Raw genomic sequence first — 22,089 nt, 5'->3', positions numbered from 1 at the left:
CTGCATTGTGTGCTAGGCAGTGTGATGCACACACACACACACACACACACACACACACTCACGCACGCACGCTGCAGTCAACACTTTTCTAAGGAGGTGGCACTATCGTTGAGTTGGAACTTGGAGTGTTAGAAATCATCATTTTGCTGTAGGGGACAGGAGGATTTAAAAGAGGTACCTTGCAGTCCTATTTTACAGATTGGAAGCGTCGGTGTATGGGCGCTGGCAGAATCTGTGCTTGTTCTCCGCTTTAGGCAGCAGCCACTGCTGTGTCAGTACAGTGTGGAATGGAAGTCCTAGTCAGTAGTCTGTTATGGAAACGCTGTTTACTGTTATTGTAGTACCGTGGTGACAACATGCCATTGAAATGGAAAACGAGCTCTCCTGCTATCTGGAAATTCCCAGTTCCTGTGCTTAAAACATCCAGGTCAACTCCTCTTTCTCCAGCATACATGTAAGTGAGAGAAAATAGGATATTAAAGTGGGGTTTCATTCATGGATCTACCTTGTGGTAAAACATGGGAGGGGGACCCCAGACAACAACATCCCCAAACCTACAAGATTAAAAATAAATCCTTCAAGCTTATTTTATATTTAAAGATTTTGGCATGCTCACATTTTGCCATCATTTTGTTTCCTAGAGTTTATGTTTATGTTCACGCAAAATGCTAATTACTAGTATGGGAACACAAATCTATAGCTCACGGACTATGTAAGGAAACTTTAATGTTTAACGTGGGATATTTTTGATTTTTTTGTATACTTAAAGCACAATGAATTCTTTTGTGTAATGGCTTCAGATCTGGTAGTTGATGTTAGTGATATGTTAATTGTAGAAGTGTATTTTGTATTATTTTGATGAATTTGAAATATTGAGTTAACATATTGATCAGAAAATGAGTCATTCCATCAAGACTTTTGCACTTCAGTTGTGTATAAATATTAATGAGTCTGATATTACAGCTTTCTCAGTTTTAGTATTCAGGTTCTGTAGTATTAAGTTAAGAATCATGTGCTTATATTCCTATGGTCAGTTGTTTATATATATAGGTTGATAAAAAGTATTCTATAAAAGGCTGTTTTAGAAAAGTATTTTAAGTAAATATGTACTGAAACGTATTGGAAAGTCTTCCTAGAATTTTGACAATCAAAAACATATATATTTCAATTACTCAATTGTAGTGTTAAAAACAAAGTCCAGGACATACAATGTTCTTTTGAAGTATTTTTTCATACTCTTGTTTCTTCTGGTGGAGGCAAGAGTGAAAGGAAAAAATGGACTTTTTTTATTTTTAAGAAAATGTCAGTACAAGGAAGGCTTTGGAGTAAGAAGAGTGTTTTAATTGTGTGTTCCCTTTAATATTTTTAGTAGTAAAAACTTGGAGAATTCTTCCCACTTTAGGTTAATTGTGTGTTTACAACTCTGGTGAGTTGCCGTCTTTTGACTTAGTTTTCTATGAGCTTCAGATCTTCAGTGATCATTCAGGCTCTTGAAAGGCTTTCCGTGGCAAAGGAAGTGATTCCCTGGAAAGCACTGAAAAATGAGGCCATTTCAGAATCATTTTCAGATTTTTTATGTCCCTTCCCCTTTATATTGTAGGTCATATTTGGATTGGGTATTAAACTTTTTTCTTACTAAGTAAAAGAATTTAAGTGATGTTTAAAAATACAGCTGTATTTGTTTTTCAAAAGCTTTATTTGTGACAAGTCATCGAGGGAGACAAATTAATGGAGCATTTTGATATTATTTTAGAAAATGGGATGACTTGCTGGCTATGAGTCTTAACTAGTGACAAATAATCCAAGATTTACCCAAGGCAATTTACCTCGAACCAAGCAAAACCCTATTAAGATCAGATTACAATGAATAACGTTTATTAATAATTATCATCTTACTATATGTTACTATCCAAAAGATCAAAGTTGTAGCTGATATTATAGCTGACTTGTCAGTTTTTAGGCATTGATGGATATATTCCCATATATTATAAATTCATATTAGCCATAAGCTCAGTCACAGCTGAATATAACATTTTAAGTGAATGCCTTTCTTCCTTTTAAGTATTCATCTCTGTGACCTCATGAGATGATTGAACTTATTTAGAAGGTAAAACATAAAATTTCAGGGTCTTGGAATGGTAAATATTTACTGCTGGTATCACACACATGTAATGATGTAAAAATAGATTTGAAAAGCCAATAGTAGGCTATTTTGACTAGTAATAAGCTCTGTTACTAAATTGGCCTTAGTTCATTATCTTTATAAATAAATTAATACCAAATATTAAGTGAAGATATTCAGAGAAATTATAATAAAAGACTTGTTTAAGCTCAACTTAAGATTATAGTTATATGTGTGTGTGTGTGTGTGTGTGTGTGTGTGTGTGTGTGTGTGTGTGTGTGTATGTATGTATGTATTGACTTAGCTCAAAGCTCATTACCTCACTTGGTCAGAAATGAAAACATCCCCTACCTGTATTTTATATTCTGCCATACTGCACACGAAATTACCTTAAAGTTTAGTATCAAGTTTAGTTCTAAAATTGTGAAAACTAAGTTAGATTACTGGATCAAGTACCATACTTGCTCTCCTAACTGTGACTGGCAAACATACAGTAAATGTTTTTTTTTTTTTTTCCTTTTCTTTTTGGTTTAAATTCTTTGCACTGATGTGATATTGTTAAATTAGGATTCCTTGCTAAATTGTGATCTATGAGAAATTAACCTGTGAAATCATGTATAAACATTTAAAGTAATATGTGAATGTCAAGTTCTTCAGTTGGCATCCCTTCCTTTTGTGTGTGTCCTTGTATATAGCATAATCATTGATTTGTAATGTTTTATCATTATGGATTATGATTTGTTAAATGCATGTTTTGTGACTTTTATTGAAGACTTGAGTAGTTTCTCAAAGACTGAAATTTTACAAAATAAAGTATCCATACTTGTAGTAAAACTGTGTTGTAGGAATTGAGCAAGTGTAGACCAAGTACGGAGGCTCTTTACAACCTCTTTCTGAATCCAGTGTAAGTGCAGCTTACCCACTCTTCATGGTTGCTGGGGATAAAAGGCAATGTTGCTGTGCTTATGAGAGCTACAATACAGAACATTTTACTTACTGGAAACTTAGAAGAGAACAGCTGTTTTATCCTAATGAGTTTATAGTCTATTTTTTTTTCTCTTTTAGAACTCAAATGACAGTTGAAATGTCTCTATATTTTAAAGACTTTTGATGACAGCAAATAGTTTTATCAGTGTTGAAGATATTTTTATGTAGCATAATACACTTTTAAAATTATAATGATATAGGGGTAAAGTGGAGTAGCTTAAAGACAAAAGATTTAGAATAATAATACTTAATAGAAACTGAGTCTTTGTTGACATGTATTTGTGTTACAGTCTGTTCAACAGTAGGCTGAAGTTCAACCTTAGCCTGAGGGAGGTTCTCTTGGACAGCGTAAACTGCATTAGGAAAGACTCTGCTCTTGACAGGTGCAAACCATATAAATTCTCCTGTCATTTTACCTAAATTAATAAACCGGAAAGGGCAATCACATCTAAATGGTTTGATACTGTTTTGGTATTCATTGTTTTAAAACAGCAAATGGCTCCTGCATGCCAATGTTATAGGGTTAATGCATTATTAGATTCTAACAACACACTAAAATTCGATTAGCATGAAGCAATCCTTTTATCTTTTGACAATAATAGTATGGCAAGAAGAAGGAAAACAATTAGTTAAGAATTAGTCAAAACAGTGTAATTATGAATTCTAGCAGGGCAGAAATATGAGATGTTTTCTCTGAAATTTTACCTTCCTCAAGCTAAAAAATATCAGTATTAGTGTACTAACTAGAACTTGAATCATATTTGTCCTCCTTTAGTGCCTGAAGTTGTTTTTGGTTTGGTAGCTTCTTGTTTAAAAATATTTTAATTATATGTAAAATGCATTTTATAGTCAGGGCCACTAATATCGTAGTTAATAGCAATTACATTCACCAATAAAATTAAGCCCCTCTATTTCCTGAGAAAAAATATTTTGCATAATATAAATTCTCCTTTGTGGATAATTCAGAAAGTAGATAATAAAAGTGTTTCATGGGCTGGAGAGATGACTTAGCAGTTAAGCGCTTGCCTGTGAAGCCTAAGGACCCCTGTTCGAGGCTCCATTCCCCAGGACCCACATTAGCCAGATGCACAAGGGGGCGAATGCATCATTCTCTCCCTCTCTCCCTCTTTCTCTGTCTGTCACTCTCAAATAAATAAATAAAAATATTTTTTAAAAAAGTGTTTCATAATTTTTGGCACTTCTTCCTAAACTTGTCCATTACTACTTTATTGAATAAATTAAAATCTGTAGTTGGAGTAATCTTTCTTATCTATCAAACTCCTTCTTAAATTTCTATTCTCAAATTTAAAACGGAATATTAATTTAGTTGCCTTCACAATTGTGGTTTGAGAATTTTTTATTATACTTGTTGTGTGTGTGGTTATGTTTGTCTTTGTGCATGGCATGCTTGTGGAAGTTAGAGAATAACTTCAAGTGTTGGTCCTTATCTTTCATTTTATGTGAGGCAGGGTCTCTTGTTGTTCACAGTTGTGAATGCCAGGCTGGCTGGCCCATGAGCTTCAGAGATTGTCTTATCTCCACCTCCCATCTCACTACAGGAGGGCTGGAATTACAGTTGTTTAAGCTACTCTATCTTGCTTTATGTCAGTTTTGGAGATCCAAACTCAGGTTATGTTGTGGAGCAACTGCTTTACTTACTGAACCATTTTCCCAGCCCAAATAATCTTTCTTATTTAGCAGATACGTCTTAAATTTCTAGTCTCAAATGAAAATAATGATTTAGTTACTTTCACAACTGCCACATAAACTTTCACTTGTGTGTCTCCTTAATTGGTCTTTGCTACATATGTAGTCTAACAAAATGATGTCCAGAAATAACAGATAAGACATAAGAAATGCTGTGTTTTATTTTGTAAGTTTTGTGATAAGCTATTCTCTTTGGGAAATTATATTGTTTGGGTTTGGAAAAGTGCTAGCTTACCATTTATTAGTAGAAAATCATAAAGTTTAAAGTGGCCTTAGAGGTCATTTAGAGAATTCACACTTCATTTAATTAATACAGGAATCTCTTCTGTGATACCTTTCAATGTTCAATGTTTGAACATTGTCACCAAGGCAGCACCTTTCATTTATGGACAGCTCTTGATTGTACTGTGCAAAATCACTTCCTCCTATCCTTACCTCCGTATCCTTAGGGAGCTAATGTAGACGAAAGGATTTTCTCAAATACAGTGATGATTAGAGACAGTCTCATGTGTCATGGTTTCCCTCATTCTCCCAACTTTCCTCATTTGGATAGTATTTCTATGTTAATCTTCATGTGAAATTCTGCATCTGAATATGATTCTGTGTTTGTGGTCCTTCTAGAAGAAGACAATACTCTTCTGTAGTGTTTACAAACTTTCTTTTCAAAGGTTTGATTGGATTTCTTTCTCCTCATCATCAACATTTATTCTTTTGCCTTAAGATATTTTAGTCTGAGGAAGCCTGACATGTGCAACTAAGTTAATCCTATTGTTGTTTAAAAGACCTCTTGAAACAGTCATTTACTTTAGATTCAAAATATTATATACAAGGCATTTCTAAAACAGAATAGTGTATCTTTTTCTTTTAAGTATTTCAAAGAATTTTACTTAGGAAATAATTTGTCTGGATTTATGTTTACATGTATGTTATTTAGAAGTAACCTTTTCCAAAGCAACTTCCCACAGAACAAGAGACACTATTGCATATTTATACCATCATGGGTAGTTCAACGTTATTAGGAATTCCACCTAATCAACGTGACATTTAGAATATTTAGATGAGACATGTGTGGAATCAAATTTTGGAAAGAGGAAGAAGTAAGAGGCAGGTTGTGTCATGTCTGCCTGGCATTTACTTTGGAGCTGGGGTGTTAGACTCAGGTCTTCACCCTTGTGTGCCTAGTGCCCAGACTGACCTGGGAATTCAATATGTAGACTCAGGGTGGTCTCAAACTCATGGAGATTCTCATGCCTCTGCCTTCCAATTGTTGGGATTAAAGGCATAGCCACCACGCCCAGCTTCTCTTCATAATTTTTTAAAGCACTATTCTACCTTTCCCTCCCTATGGCAACTGGACACCAAAGACAATGTCATAGCTGGTGTGCTCTTCTGAGTACTGTCCAAAAGTATTACCCCAGCCAATATGTTTAATTCTTTCTTGGAGATAATATTGTTACACTGCTTAATTGTATGTAAGAACTCAATGAGATAGAAAAAACTTTATTAGTTTTCTGTTGCTATAACAAATCAGTGCAAACTCATGGCCTATACAATCACAAATGTATTTATTATTTTAGTTTTTTAGGGCATAAGTTTGGCATTGGTCTCAGCTGGCTAAAATCAAAATGTTAGCAGAGCTGAAGCACTAGGAGAAAGTCTACTTCCTAGGCATTTCTGTCATGGACCAAATCAAATTCTCTGTGGGTGTAGGACTGAGGTTCCCATTTTCTTGCTGGCTGTAAGCTATAGTCTTGGATTCTAGAAGTTAACTGTACTCCTTGGAGTTTAATTCTCTTCCTTTATCTGCAAAGCCAACAATGGAAAGTTCAATCCCTTTTATGCTGTTGCCTGAACCACTCACTCTTCTTCCAGAGTTAAAGACCCATGTGGTTAGATTTAGTGACATGAACAATATGAGGCAGCTTCCACATATCAGTGTTCTTAACATTAATTACGTTTGCAAAGTACTTTTTACCATATACCACCATGTCCACAGGTCTCTGTTAATATACCTATATGAACACAATCATGCTAGGCTTGTACAAAAAATGCAAGGACTTATTTCATTTAACTAACCCAGATGGTGCTACAAATTCTTATAACTAAGCTAAGTTTATTAATCACTGTGCAAGTAGTTTTCTTCTTACTGTTTACAGTAGTTTAAATATTACATAAGCAGCTTTCAAACCCTTGCAACAAGAGCTTATGAAAATCTTATTCAAAGTAGAATTGTCAACTTGACAGCATTATAACTAGAGGTTGTGTTCAAAGTATGAGAAAAGGTTTTACAATTTGAAATTTAGTTCTGTTCCCTGTAAAATAGGTATGAAATACATCAATTTTGTGAATAGAAGCAGTCACAAAATGCAGATATAAGGCAGAACTAAGATAATGATCATTAGACAAACTTTATTATTTATTTGGCTTCATAAAATACAGACTGTTGTGTGCTGATTTTTCTAGAAAGAGAGAGAGGAAAAATTAGCAGGCCAGGGCCTCAGCCACTGCAGTTGAACTCCAAACACTTGTGCCACCTAGTGTGCATGTGTGACCTTGCACTTGCCTCATCTTTGTGTGTTGGGCTAATATGGGATCTGTAGAGTCGAACATGGGTCCTTAGACTTCATAGGCAAGTGTCTTAACTGCTAGGTCATCTCTCTAGCCCATGTGCTGATTTTTCATGTTCCATCTCTCTCTCTTCTTTCTTTCTCTCTCTCTCAAAGATAAAGAACAATAGTTTTTCTTAACAAAGTTTATTAGAATTAAGTAGAAGCTCTCAAAATAACTCCATTGACATTAGAACAGTTGAAAAATCACCAAAGTGAGCACATAATTCAAGGAGGTTGATATTGATTGTATTATATTTGATTGAGAAATTAAAGTAATATATTTCTTTCATCCTTCTCAGAACATTTAGATTGTATTTTAAAGATCATTCCAAATCAGATAAAATATAAAGCTCAATAAAAATAATAGTTAACAACAAAAGGCCCTCATGTGTCTCTGGAAAGGTAAATAAGACAGGATTCTAAGAACCCTTTTTAAAGTCTTCCATGTGTATCAGTTAAAAAATAATAATTTCAGGCTAGAGACATGACTTAGTGGCTAAGGCAATTGCAAGCCTGTTGGCCCAGGTTTGAATCCCCAGTACCCATGTAAAGCCAGATGCACAAGGTGGCATATGCATCTGGAGTTCATTTGCAGTGCAAGAGGCCCTGGTGCATCCATTCTCAGTCTTTCTCCCTGGAAAAAAATAAGAAAAATTAACTTAAATTTTAATTAAAAAGTAATAAAAATCAGTACAACTGTAATGCTTTAGTATATATAGAATGAGGAAGCAGTGGTAGACAATTATAAAATTGTTGGCTTTGTTAATGCCCTTCTGGTAGTAGGAGAAAATATTGAAACTTGAATGTTTGTTATTTACCATTTTTTGAGTGAAGTCAGAATGGTAAAATGATAGGTAAAGACTATGTTACTGTTGTTAAACATTAAACTGGTTCTTCAAGTTACTAATACCTGAAAAGTGCTATTTCTAAACTTGCAGTCAATATAGTGAAATTTTGGACTCAGATCAAGCCTTGAAGGCAGAGAGCCTCGATCACATTTTAGACTTACAAAGTTGGAATATTGTGTGGACACCAGAAGAATAATGAATTATAGTAGTGAGCTCAAGACAGTGCTCATAGGCCATCCTTCTAACCACACTCTTCTTCCCTGTTTCCCTCCCACATTCACATCTCTCATTGTAGGCATTTTTGAAAAATTGAAATAGCTGTTCATAATTATAAGATTCCTTTTCACATCTTCTAGTTTTGCTTTTTGTTTTCTAGCTTCAGAAATTTAGAGCTTTGGGGACTGGGTTATGACCTAGCATGCATGCACAATACCCTGTCTACACTTCAAATACTGACCAAAAAATAGACCTTTTCACTTACCAACAAGATATAATATTTTGACATCTTGCAAGGAACATTGATTATTTCATTTAGTTTTCTTTGAACCTAGGAACTGGAAGGGATCTTAGAAATCACTTTTGGTCATCCCATATACCTTGAAATTCATCATGATGTTTCTTCTTTCTCTATATATTTCCATTCAATGATTTGATGCAGTTTGGTTTTATGTTTTCTTTCAAACACATCCCATTTTGTAAACTGTGTTACAATTAATGTTATAGATTAGTTTAATACAAAGCCTTAACTAAATCTCTCTTTAGATGTGTTTTTTTTTCTTATCCCAAGCTAAACATGTTTCTAATTAATAATTTGTTCTGGCTTTAGTTTGTTCAGGTGTAAAAATATTTGAAACAGAAAATTGAGGATTATATGAGTGCTCTTGCTTGTGAATAGGCTATTCAGTAGGTAATCTCAAAGCATCACCAAATTGAAGTGCACAGTCATTCATGATGTGCACTTCCCTACAGAGGGTTGTGTGCATAATCATTTCTGAATGATTCACAGCTAAACAAAAATCTGTGGAACAGGAACCAAAGTTTGGCTTTAAATAGACTGGAGTCTTGGCTTATTAACATACTCTTCATAGACATGTTACTGAAGTATTTAAATAGATACAATTAGAGATTATCTGTTTCTAAATGTTGTGATGTATCATCATGGCATCATAAGTTTTGGCTTTCTTACATTTAACTATAACGTCAGGCTATATTTTGAATAGTAGATATTATTTGATTGCGGATTAAGCATCTGGTATAGCCTGATCCAGCCAAAAAAAATCTTGATATTTTAAAATTTGATGCTTAGATGCTAATATGAATTAATACCCTTAGGGACTAGGGAAAAAACTTTTTAATTTTTATTTTAGATTATATGAATAATACAACACATTTATTCATGGATAATAGCATATATTATGATTTTAATATCATATAGTCTATTGGAAAGTGATCATTTCTTTGACTATGAAGTCTCAATAAGGAAGTATCCTGCCTATTTCCTATTGAAGTGTAGTGCATAGCAGATACTTATAAATGCTGAATGTGTAGGTGAACTCAGGAGATTTTAGGCTTTGTAGCAGCCATGTACAGAGCTATTCATTCAATAGTGTTAAATTCCTTCATTGGATATGTAAATATGTATATATGTATGTATGTATGTATGTGTATGTGTGTGCATATATATATATACACATATACATATACATATACATATACATATACATATACATATACATATACATATACATATACATATACATACATACATACATACATATATATATATATATATAGTTACAGTTATAGAATAAATCATGGCTATGTTTCCTGTGAATAGAGATAACCCACCATCCAGATTTTTGTTATTGTTGCTGGTAAAAACCATGCTGTTGCCACAGACTTGACAGTAGTTTGAATAGAATCAATTTACCAGTGACCAAATACATTAGTCATGGTACATCAAATTTTAATTTGATAGAGAAAGTAAGGTTATAATCTGTTTTAAGATTGAAAATACTCTTAAATTTAAGGATTGACTTACAATTAAATGGCCTTTATCATAACATGAAAAATTATTTCAGACAAATTTATCCTTTTAATATGGTATATTTTTACTTAAGTAATGGTGTATTTTATGTGTATAGTTTGATAGAAAGGAATGGCTGACTAGGAGCAAAGGGAAACTGAATAGTACTTAAGTGAAATACGTTTAAAATTTTTACTCAGCAATAATACACATTTCCTTATGGTATGAATTATTACTTGAAAGATCTTCAGTGTAATAGCAGAAGCTTAGAAAATATCAGATTTAAATTAAGTGAATTTCTTTTCAATAACATGTTTAAATAAATGGTTATTCTACACTATTTAGTAATAGACAACAGTTCATAGCTGTGATATGTAAAAAACATTTCTGAAGCAAAATAGGTATTACAAGTTTTTTGTTTATTTTTTAATCATTTAATGTACGGTTTATATGAATACTTGGCTGGAAGGTTTAGTTAGTCAAAGAAGACTAAGCCAGAAACTCTTGAATCCAAGAGTGTAGGGTTTAGTTTTTGTTCAGCAGGCAATATTTAACTGAATGCTTCTGAGCAAGAGATTCATTTTCTGAGCTATACATACAATCACAGATTGTGAAGATACTAAACCATAATATATGGGAAATTTATAATTTTATATATATATATATATATCTCCAAGCAAGTGGTACAAAGAGGTTATAACTATAGTATAGGTGGTGAATTGTGGAAGTGAAGAACAAGAATGTGCTAGAGAGATATAGTGGTACATGAAAGTTGATTAGACATAGACATGGTCAGAGATCTTGATGATGACTTCTTTTAGAGTCTAAAATATTTTATCTATGATTCTCTTGGAGGTATGGCATCAGGATACATTTAAGATTAATGAAATTTCTTTTGATTGACCAAGCTTCCAGAAATTATCATTGAGAAATATTTAGTCAAATCGATTTCCGTGTATAGCAAGCATGGCCAACCTGTAGCCTTCAGAACACAAACATCCCAGGGTGCATGAATGTGGCCCAACACATTTGTAGATGATGTCATGTCATAGTATGAAAAAGTTTGATACCTCTGACATAGACTATTTTAGGAATACAGAAAGATTGAATGTTAAGATACTAAACTATTATTTCACTAAATGCTAATGAAGATATGGTAAATACTTTAGAATATCATTTTCCAACCAGCATGCAAACTTTTAACACCTCCCTGCTGTTCTCACCTACTGTGAGAGTCATAAATCTTAGCTTGTTTATGAAACACTTATTTCAAATTCTGCATGGAATGAGGTATAAAGGTCTGTACAGGAGGAAAGAAAGTGAAATTTATCCCGAATTATTTCAAACAAATAAATGTGGCACTTTATTACTACTTCAAAATTCACTGTGCTTCAAAATACATAAACATTAAACCTGAAAATGTTCTACATGTCTTTTATTTTAAATTTCCATGGTTGGGGATATACCTGAGTGAGAAAATGCCTTCCTAGTATGCAAAAGGCCTTGGGTTTGATCTCCAGCACAACAGTACATCATAACTGAATAAATATACAAAATTTCCTTTTAAATTAATGAGAAATTGGATGCTTGTTACAGACTGATACTTTATAAAACTAATATTGTCTTCCACTATGAACTTAATGCAGAAGTCTTAGTATTCAAAACAAAACAAAAATATCTTATCCTCAATGAGGAAAATTCCCCAATGATTTATAATTTGTACACTCACACAAGCTCAGGTCACCAGTCAGCCTTCTAGGAAAATATTGGATTTTAAATAGTTTAGTTACAAAAAAGCAAAATATTGCACAACTCACTTCTTTCTTAGAGTTAATACACACATATAAATACTTATAAATTGGTTTTCTTGAGTAATATTTATTATTTATAAACAGCAATATTTTCTGTGACTAGATTATGAAATTACTTTGTGATACAGGAGTGAACATTACAGTAATCTTAGCTGAAATAATTTTTTGAAATATAGTGAAATAGTGGACCCTGATCGATTTTGGGAGAGAAATCCAGTGTCATTTCTGTGATTCAAGAAGCTGTTTATACTACTAAAGCATGGCCATTGAAGTATAGATGGTTGGGTGAACAGCAAGGGATGCTAAAGAATTCTTTTTATGTCTCTTCTAACAACCAGATAACTTAAAGCCAAAAATGAATTTATTTCCTTATAGGAGTCATAGTCATGAGGGAAAATTTAATATTTACAACCAGCTTTATTTAAAAATATCCTAGTGTTAAGGCAGATTATAAAAGGGAAATATTTTTAACATGGCAAATGATAATTCAGGCAGGTATTTATTTTTTTTTATTTTAATAAGCTCCATATGTGACATGGGCTTGAGAGAATCATCACTAGATTCACTAGATTGGGAACCCCTTTTCTGTTTTTTTTTTATATTATTCACCCATCTTAAAAGTGTTGCCTCTTGGGGCTGAAAAGAAGGCTTAGTGGTTAAGGAAGTTGCCTGCAAAGCCTAAAGACCCATGTTTGACTCTCCAGGTCCCACATCAGCCAGATGCACAAGGTTATGCAAGCGTGCAAGCTCACACATGCACACAAGGTGATACACAAATCTGGAGTTCAATTACAGTAACTGGAGGCCCTGGTGTGCCAGTTCTCTCACTCTTGCTTACATTCACACTATCTCACTTTTTTTTTTTTTTTTTGAGGTACGGTTTCACTCTGGCCCAGGCTAACCTGGAATTAACTATGTAGTCTCAGGGTGGCCTCGAACTCAAGGTGATCCTCCTACCTCTACCTCCCAAGTGCTGGGATTAAAGGCATGCATGACCACGCCTGGCTATCTCACATATTTTTTGAAAAGGCCAGTCTATTGATCTTGTCTAAAAGAATAATATTGGCTCTCACCATTAAAACATGACTGATTTGATACTAGAATATCCTGCATTCATTGAAAGAATCAGAGATGTCTGTAGATATTGTAAAGTCAAATCTTAGATTTGTTTTACTTTTTATGGGGTTTGAATGTATAGCTCTTATAGCTGCCAATTACACTTTTTTCCCCCTTTTTCTTCTTTTCTGAAAGAGAGAGAATTGGCGCACCACGGCTGTAGCCACTGTAATCAAACTTCAGATGCATATGCTACTTCGTGTGCATGCATGTCCTTGTGCATGTGTCACCTTGTGGATCTGGCTTACATGGGATCTGGGGAGGCTAGCAGGTTCTTAGGTTTCATATGCAAATGCCTTAACTGCTAAACCATCTCACCAGCCTCAATCATATTTCTTAACATATGGAATGTCATGGTTATTACATTGTGAGTCTTACTTTGGGTTTTTCAAATTTCACATAAAAACAGAAATAAACATCCCCTGAAACCCTGGCATGAATTATTGATTTCTATTGCATTGAATATAACTGGAAAATTCAGAAATGATGGGATTTTAAAGTTTTAAACCACTCAAATGATGATTCTCCAGTTGTGAAATGGATTTGTCTCTGTGACTTGTAATTGGTTTTGTGTTTATAGGATCTGTCATCTTAATAAAATTTAAGGTTGGATATTTGAATATTTAATTAACTGGAATTTTATGCTTATGAAATCTATTGTGTTCATCCTATGCTTTTTGATTTATGTGCACAATAGCACAATGATCAGTTTTCATAATTGGTGAACTACAGACAATAGGAGTAAAATGACATCTTGGTTGACAAATCATCTGAAAGTAATGCTTCTATAAAGACAGTTGCCTTGATATTGAAGGGGCAGGATTGACCATTTGACTTTCCTCATGTTGGAATTGAGGAAGAAAAAGGCAAACTGTGGCTGCAGATATGACTGAGTTTTCTCAGTCGGCAAGGCTAATAGGAGTTGTAGATATTTTGCTCTGCTAGAGAGTGTGTGTATTGCTAGAGGAAGAATGGTCACTGCATACTGGCATGGAGACTACTGACAGTGAGAGGGACACATAATGTTTCTGAAAACTCACATCTGCAAATTACCATATTCTAATATCACCATTCCCTCACCTTATATGGCTTTCTAAAGGCAAGAGAAGCTCTGGCACTATGTGTGTGCATGTGTGTCTGTGTATGTATGTGCATACGGGCAGTGGGAATGGGTGAAACAGTCTTATAAATTTATTCTTTTATTTTTGTCTTATTTTCCTCTTCAGGTAATAGAGTGAATTCTTACATATTTCTATATCTATTTTTCATGTATGCATGCGTGGCAGACACACACACACACACACACACCAATTCACCTACTTATCTACCCATCTTAGCTTCACCAAAATATTACAAAATGCAAAGAATAAAAATAATGTATAAACCAAGATTTCCAATTAGGAAATTTTGTATGAGACTTAGTATAATTTCATTAGTGCAGGTATTTTAAAAGATGAAGGGAGAGAACTATTGAAATAAGTAAGATAGAGGGGAAAACCACTAATTGTAAAGTTTTTCAAGGACTGGGTTGAGATACTGCAAATGCTTTTCAGTTTGGATAATTACCTTACATCTCATTATACTTATCTAATGGAGTATCATTTGTCATTCCATTTGTCTAGCCCGAGTCCCTCATCTGTGTCACAGTGCTATTTCTGTGATTATGATCATTGCCATTGGAATTCAGAATCAGTTCTTTCAAATGTTGGTATCAGTAATACAAAATTCTCCCTAAAGTTGATCTGAATTATGTTCTAGAATTTGCTGTTTTCCTCACCCCATATATGTTGGGAGATATTTTCAATATTGCCATTATATTTTTGTAAATAAAGTGGTAAGAATATTACTTTAAAAATTAATAATTTTATGTATTTATCTACTTTTTTGAGACAGGGTCTTGCTGTATTGTCCATGGTGCCTTCAAAATCATGGACTCGTTATCTTTCTGTGCCAGACTCCTTGGTAATTAGGACTTACTGGCATATTCCACTTTTAAAATTTATAATACACACACACACACACACACACACACACACACACACACACACACATATATAGGATACTTTATGGCATCTCAATACTTGCATGTAACATGACCAAGGTGATTAGATGATCTTTCACCTCAGATACTTATTTTTGTGATAGAAACAATAAAAATATTTTTTACTGGCTATTTTGAAAAATTCCATTAATTCTTATTACACTTAGAAGTTATTTTATTCTAGATCTAGCACATGAGAAGTTATTGTCGCTCTGTGTCAGCACCTTGTACTTGTTAACCTCTCACTATCCTTCTTCCCTTACACAAAGTAGCAAATTTAGATTCAATTAATGAAACCAGAAATTTTCTTGTGTCTAACAGACTGTCTTTGTAATATCTCCCTTGTCCTTATAAATAAGCACTGAAATATGAAATGTTTCTTAGACCACTTTCTGCTCTTTTTAACTATTTAGGCTTTATGTTATGGGAATGATGTAAACTCTGGATATATTTATTAGTTCCGATCATAGTTATGACACTCATGCTGAGACCTTAAACTCTGTGAGCTTCAGTTCCCCGTCTTTAAAATGGGATTGTCATGAGGATTAAGTAGCATGCTAGAATGTGCCTGGCACAATGCCTAGTACACAGCAGGTGCTGGGTAAACGATCTTATTCCTATGTTAAAATGGACATCAGCTATTTATTAATGTAATTCTATTTTAAATACGATGGACATATGCATAGAAAATGGGTGCACAATAGCTTCTCTACTTTGGGAAACTCAGTTTATATTATAATCCTGTCATTTTTGATTATTTTTCCACTTTGTGGACTCTAGTATTGCCTCAGCAGAAAAGAAAACTTAGGAAATATAGCAACTATTTTATAAAATACTGCCTATGCTACAGGTTTCTATTAGCAAAATCATTTTAGGTAAGCAATAACATACTTACAGTTACATCATTAAAATATAAATAACTAATCAAAGATTTGTTCTTGGTTGCTGTCAAGCAAACACCTCCTTAATAGAACACATCCTTTATTTGTTTTTTTAGCCAGCAATTAATTTATGCTTTATTTAAACATTTTCCTATGATATTTATAATTTCCTAATGTAATGATACTGTAAATGGCACTTTAGTTGGGAGACAAATCTTTCAACACTTAAAATTTTAAGTATTTATGACTATGTCAGATTTATTTTATAGTTGTTAAATCAAAGACTAGAAATTTTGTTTCTGATTTTTCATTTAGAATATTTCTCTTGACTCTTCATAAGGTAAGGAAGGAGGGGAAGAAGGAGAGAGAGAAAGAGACAGAGAGGATATGAGAATCACAGACTTGCATGATTTCTCTTTCAGTTTTTGCTTGGGAGGGATAGAGAAGAAGAGCTATTATTAATATGTTTAGCACTCAATGCATACTTTGAAATTTTTTGGAAACTAATGGAAATGGCTTCTATCATCTTAAGTTTTTAATTCATTTCTTAGGGGTAGAAGGAAATACCTTAACAGATTTAGCACTCAAATTCAAGCAAGTATGAGAACAGGTGGCAAAATTTCTTCTCCACCTGCTATGCAACTTTATCACAAGAAATCCTTCATTTAGCCAGTGCTGCTGCAAGCAGACACTTCTCTATTTCCAAGCTGAAAGACAAATGGATGGGGAGTACTTCTTTGAAGAAAACTCATTTCATGATTTTCTTTTCAAATTGTGAGTGCGAAAAATATGTATTTTATTTTCTTGAGGGCTGGATGGGAAGGATCAGTCAGTGACTTGATAGTATTGTGAAGCCATTCATGGCTTTCTTGTTTTTCTTTTCTTTTGTTACTATTATTCTTGTATATAAACTGACATTAATGTGTGGTTATGATAATATTAACAATCTGGGAATATTTGTGTCATACTTTAGGCACCAACTCAAGAGACTCCATTGTTTTATTGCCCTGAAATTGTGTTACTCAAAATATATTGTTTTAGCATCTGGAATTAAATTATGACAAGAAAAAGAAAAACTTTGAAACTTCATTTTTTCTTCTTACAAATTCCTACATAGTGAACTCCAGGTCAGCCTGGACTAGAGTGAGACCCTTACCTTGAGAAAAAAAAATGAATTGTGGTTTATAGTCATGGAAGCTAAGAAAAGTAAATATTCATTTTATAATTGGCCAGATAATACCTCATTGTCAAACATAGAAAGTACTGGTTTCTGTAGATTTTGGAATATTTTTGCTGTGGGGATTGAGGAGTGCTAAAAGGACTGTTCAAATGATGCAACTAAGAGAGTCTCTTCCTCTCTCCATAACCATACAAATGTGTTTGACATAGTGAATTATAATAATATACTATCTTCATAGAACCACTAGTAAATTAAACTTCTATATAACTATTCTCTGTATAAAAACATTTGAACCAGAAAAAATAAAAAAACAAAAACATTTGAACTAGAGGACTCTTCCAATGGGTCAGGTACCAAGACATAGATATGGTACATAATCCTTCATTACGATACTTGCTATAATTTTACAAAAGAATTTATTAACCCATTGTTTTTAAGATTTCTTTTTCAAATAGCTATTTGAATAAACATCTCTATGTATACTCTGTGGACTTAATGCATGTCTGCACTAGCAAATTATGAGTATATGTTCTGCCTAATGATTTGATAATTTTTTAGGTTTAAAGTTAGAATCTTTATTTTGACTTACATATTCTGTAATACTGATAGGATTGATATTTTTGCATTTTCATCTTTATGAATTTTGTGTTCATGTAATTTACATGTTTCTCCTGGAATATTTGTTAAACTATTGAAAACTTGAGATATGTTTACAAGTTTGACATCATTTTATTGGCATATAACTGTTTAGACTTTCCCACTCTTATCTTCAGATAGCTGTGCAATGTAATTCCGTAGACTGTGTGTTCATTAAGATTCTGTTTTCAGTAGTTTTTCAGTAAAATGTTTAAATAGTACCTCTGTCCTTGAACTAATGATCTTCAATAAAAAATACTAGTGGGATGAGGAATGGCTCAGTTCAGATTCTCAGCACCCATGCAAATATTCAGACATGTGGAGTGTGTTTGTAATCCCACCACTGTGTTGGTGGAGACAGGGAATCCCTAAGTCATGTTAACTAACTAATCTAGCTGAATTTGTGAGATTCACTTTCAGTGAGAGACCATTTCTCAAAAAGTATGATGAAGAGTGACTTAGAAAGACACTTGGCTTTGCTATTGGGCACCCACATGTGCAGACATGTACACTTGCACCCATGGATACACCACAAACACATAAATACATAAATATACCACACACACATGCACACATACATGTACAAAACAAAACACTCCCCAAAACAGAATTATTTTCCTTGAGTAAGTGTAGGTGGTCAATTCAGGTATACTTTGTGAGAGATTAATTTCATGTTCAGAAGTTGGTCACTGTTTTGAAAATACGATGTATCCAATGGGCAGTGGTAGCTTGGCATCAGTAAATATATAGATATGAATTATAGGAGAAAGACCGTTTATTAAGCCAAAGTATATCCAGATAAAAATTGTTTTAAATAGAATCACTATATATAGATAGATAGATAGATATCACTAGATATATATTAGAGAAACAGAGAGAGAGAATTGGCACACCAGGGCCTCAGCCAGTGCACTCAAATTCCAGACACAACCTTGTGCTTTCCTCACCTTTGTGAATCTGGCTTACCTGGGATCTGGAGAGTTGAACATGGGTCCTTAGGCTTCACAGGAAGCACCTTAACTGCTAAGCCACCTCTCCAGCCCAAATCATTGTTTTTATATGAAATATAAGACAAAACCTTTGGTACATAATTGTGTTACAAACCTCAGAGCTATAATCTACAGATCTATTATAAACATTTGATTTTTCAGTATGATAGGCACGAGGAGAACCAAGGTATTCTGTTAGTCTTGGAAGAGTTAGTGGTAATTAGTAATCTTCCTGTGTTCTTGGATTGCTACATAACTTCATAGAGTCAGTGAGAACATTGGGAAAATACTTTAAACCTGAAATTATTTGAGGAACATTTTATGAGGAAGTTAGTTCTTCTGTATCAGTGTTTCTAAGCCCTTTACCTGAGAATATCTTTGGCATACACGATTGTCCTGTGCACTATATATAGGCTGCTTAGCAGTATCCTAAAAGATGATGGTAATTTCATGCCCCTACCCCAGCTGCTACAATAGAAAATTTCTCTAGTCTTTATCAGCAGTGTATTGGGGGAGGAGTGGCAGCAAATTTCCTTCCTGTCCTCCTCTCTTTGAGAACAACTACATATAGATTACTTTTAACAATATGGCTTTAAAAAGTAAGATCTTTTTGAAATGTATTCATTCCTGGAATTCCTCAGATGATGATTCTTTTCTAATATGTGATATGATATTGGCCTTGGGTTTGAAGACAAGTGTCACCTGCTTGCAGGGTTGAAGAACAGTGCTCTTCACATCCAATCAATAAACTTAATGCGGGCTGGAGAGATGGCTTAGCGGTTAAGCGCTTGCCTGTGAAGCCTAAGGACCCCGGTTCGAGGCTCGGTTCCCCAGGTCCCACGTTAGCCAGATGCACAAGGGGGCGCACGCATCTGGAGTTCGTTTGCAGAGGCTGGAAGCCCTGGCGCGCCCATTCTCTCTCTCTCCCTCTATCTGTCTTTCTCTCTGTGTCTGTCACTCTCAAATAAATAAATAAATAAATAAATAAAATTAAAAAAAAATAAACTTAATGCAAAGAAGATAGAACAGGATCTTGAATCTTTAAGAAGGTTGACATGACACGTACTGTCACTGATGCAGAAATAATGAGGAATGTTTTGAACGCTAAAGGGTGAAACAATACTAATAAAACTCATGACAAAGATGAATTTGATGAGGGCTTCTTGAGCTTTTGCAATAATTAATTAGAAAGTCAGCCATATCCTATTGCCAAGAAAGGGCTGCATTTTCACATTCTGCTTTTCAATGTGAAGAGCAAGAGATAAATGGAAATTAACAAGTTGTTATCTTTAGTTTATTTATAAAATCAGTTTCCAGGAGATGTCATAAGGACAATACAGTTTCAGTTTTATTCCTACCCCTTTTGCATTTGCAGTTTTATAAAAATAATAATTGATGGTGACTTAAGCACTGCACTATAAAGAAATGTCTTTCAAATGATAAACAGACAAGAGATTCTATTTCATTCTGAGGAATATTAAGCCTTTCATGCCAGGCTGTGTGCATGGAATACAGAAAACCAATAACACAGTCTTCTGGAATTTCTTATTAAAATAAGTCTGGATGAATAGGCATTTTCTTCTTAGGGATACTACTCACCATCAATTTATTTCTTACTTTACCAGTTGAATCTGCAATCTTGAATGCCTACTCACAAATGTGTATCTGAGTATTTTTTATGCTATGCATATATATATGCTTTAATTCTTTTAAAAGTTGTTCTTCAAACTCTTATGTTCATTTTCTATTATGCTTGTTAAAATCATATTTGAATTATTATCTATTAAATATCCATGGGAAATGAATAAAACATGGTTATCTATTATTAATTCATTTTTCATTATACTATGGCTCTGGTATCATTAAGATGAATTGATGTCACCCTTAAGGCCAGAATTTTTTGCTAATTATTGCACGCTTTAAAACCATTTCATTGGTTTTAGTAGTCAAAAAGAATGATCGTTTAGTATAGACAGTATTCTATAGTTTTAAACAGTTACTTGTTAAAATTGATCAACTCAGGAAATAAATATTATAGGAAAAGGTAAAGTCTCTATGTATTGAATAATCCAGTTAAAAAAGTCAGATAATTATAGATAAATAGGAAAAATGGCGAATATATAAAATGATATTTTCTTTTTCTCCTTAATGTCCATTAAGTAATCTATATCATTAGTGGACCTCATTCAGAACCAGAGCCTCTCTGCTCTTCGGCACATGGTCCAGAAACCATTTTAGTTATGTATAATTCAGAAAATACAAGGCCTTTTCTAGGAAGCAACAACAGGCTGTCCCAGTATTACCTATTTTTAGTTTAACCAAACAGAAGCCCCTTTACAAATGTTTTATTATATTCTCTGAATAACTAAGTGACATTGACTCCAGGTACTCCAATCCTCATGACCTCTGAATATTTTGTTTTTTAATACATAGGGTATATTTATATATTTTATTATTCTTTGAGGAGATGGAAATATAATGAGAACATAACTATTTATCTAAACAGTCCTGAATTCAGTGATAATACTAGAAAAAATATTTCATGTGTAGAATTTTGTTTAGTTAGGTTTGATTACAAATAATAATATAAATATAAAATATTAACATACTACAGTTGACTTTTGATATTTATTAGTATGAGGGGCCAGTAGAATTGGATTTCACCTACTGTTAAATGTAAAGCTTGATCCTACCACTTTAAAAAGGTTGTGTTCCCAAATAACTTGTTTAACACTTTTTAAAAATTCCTTTGTTCATTTTTTATTTATTTATTTGCGAGTGACAGAGAGAGAGAGAGAGACAGAGAGAGAATGGGCATGCCAGAGCTTCAAGCCACTGCAAACAAACTCTAGACGCATGTGCCCCCTTGTGCATCTGGCTAACATGGGTCCTGGAGAACCTAGCCTCAAACCAAGGTCCTTAGGCTTCACAGGCAAGCGCTTAACCATTAAGCCATCTCTCCGGCCCTTGTTTAACACATTTTTAATAAAGATAATAATGGTACCTATTGTATGGGATTTTCTTAAGATTCACAAACTTGATACATAATGATTAGATAAATCAGTTATTTAGTTTTTCTTTTTAAAATTAAATATGGGATTAAGCAGTTTGAATCCCTCCTGTTTAATAGAAGCTT

General features: G+C 33.6%; 1 protein-coding gene across 6 annotated transcripts in view; it reads left to right on the top strand.

Annotated features, from left to right (window-relative positions):
• The window catches only part of Klhl13 (kelch like family member 13), a 188,964-nt gene that overhangs the window by 120,119 nt on the left and 46,756 nt on the right, over positions 1-22,089 (top strand). Inside the window, exon 2 of one of the 6 annotated variants that reach the window (XM_045140696.1) lies at positions 342-454. The exons of 4 other annotated variants lie outside the window; for them this stretch is intronic. In XM_045140696.1, coding sequence (XP_044996631.1) covers positions 357-454 — 98 coding nt within the window. In that variant the 5' untranslated portion in view covers positions 342-356. Of the gene's footprint in view, positions 1-222; positions 455-22,089 lie in introns of those variants that run through there. One more of the 6 variants, XM_004671470.3, reaches the window with a different exon arrangement.

The sequence above is a fragment of the Jaculus jaculus genome, chromosome X (assembly GCF_020740685.1).
Source record: "Jaculus jaculus isolate mJacJac1 chromosome X, mJacJac1.mat.Y.cur, whole genome shotgun sequence".
Lineage (NCBI taxonomy): Eukaryota > Metazoa > Chordata > Mammalia > Rodentia > Dipodidae > Jaculus > Jaculus jaculus.
The sequence above is the reverse complement of the archived record's forward strand: the minus strand, read 5'-3'. Positions and strand labels throughout refer to the sequence as shown.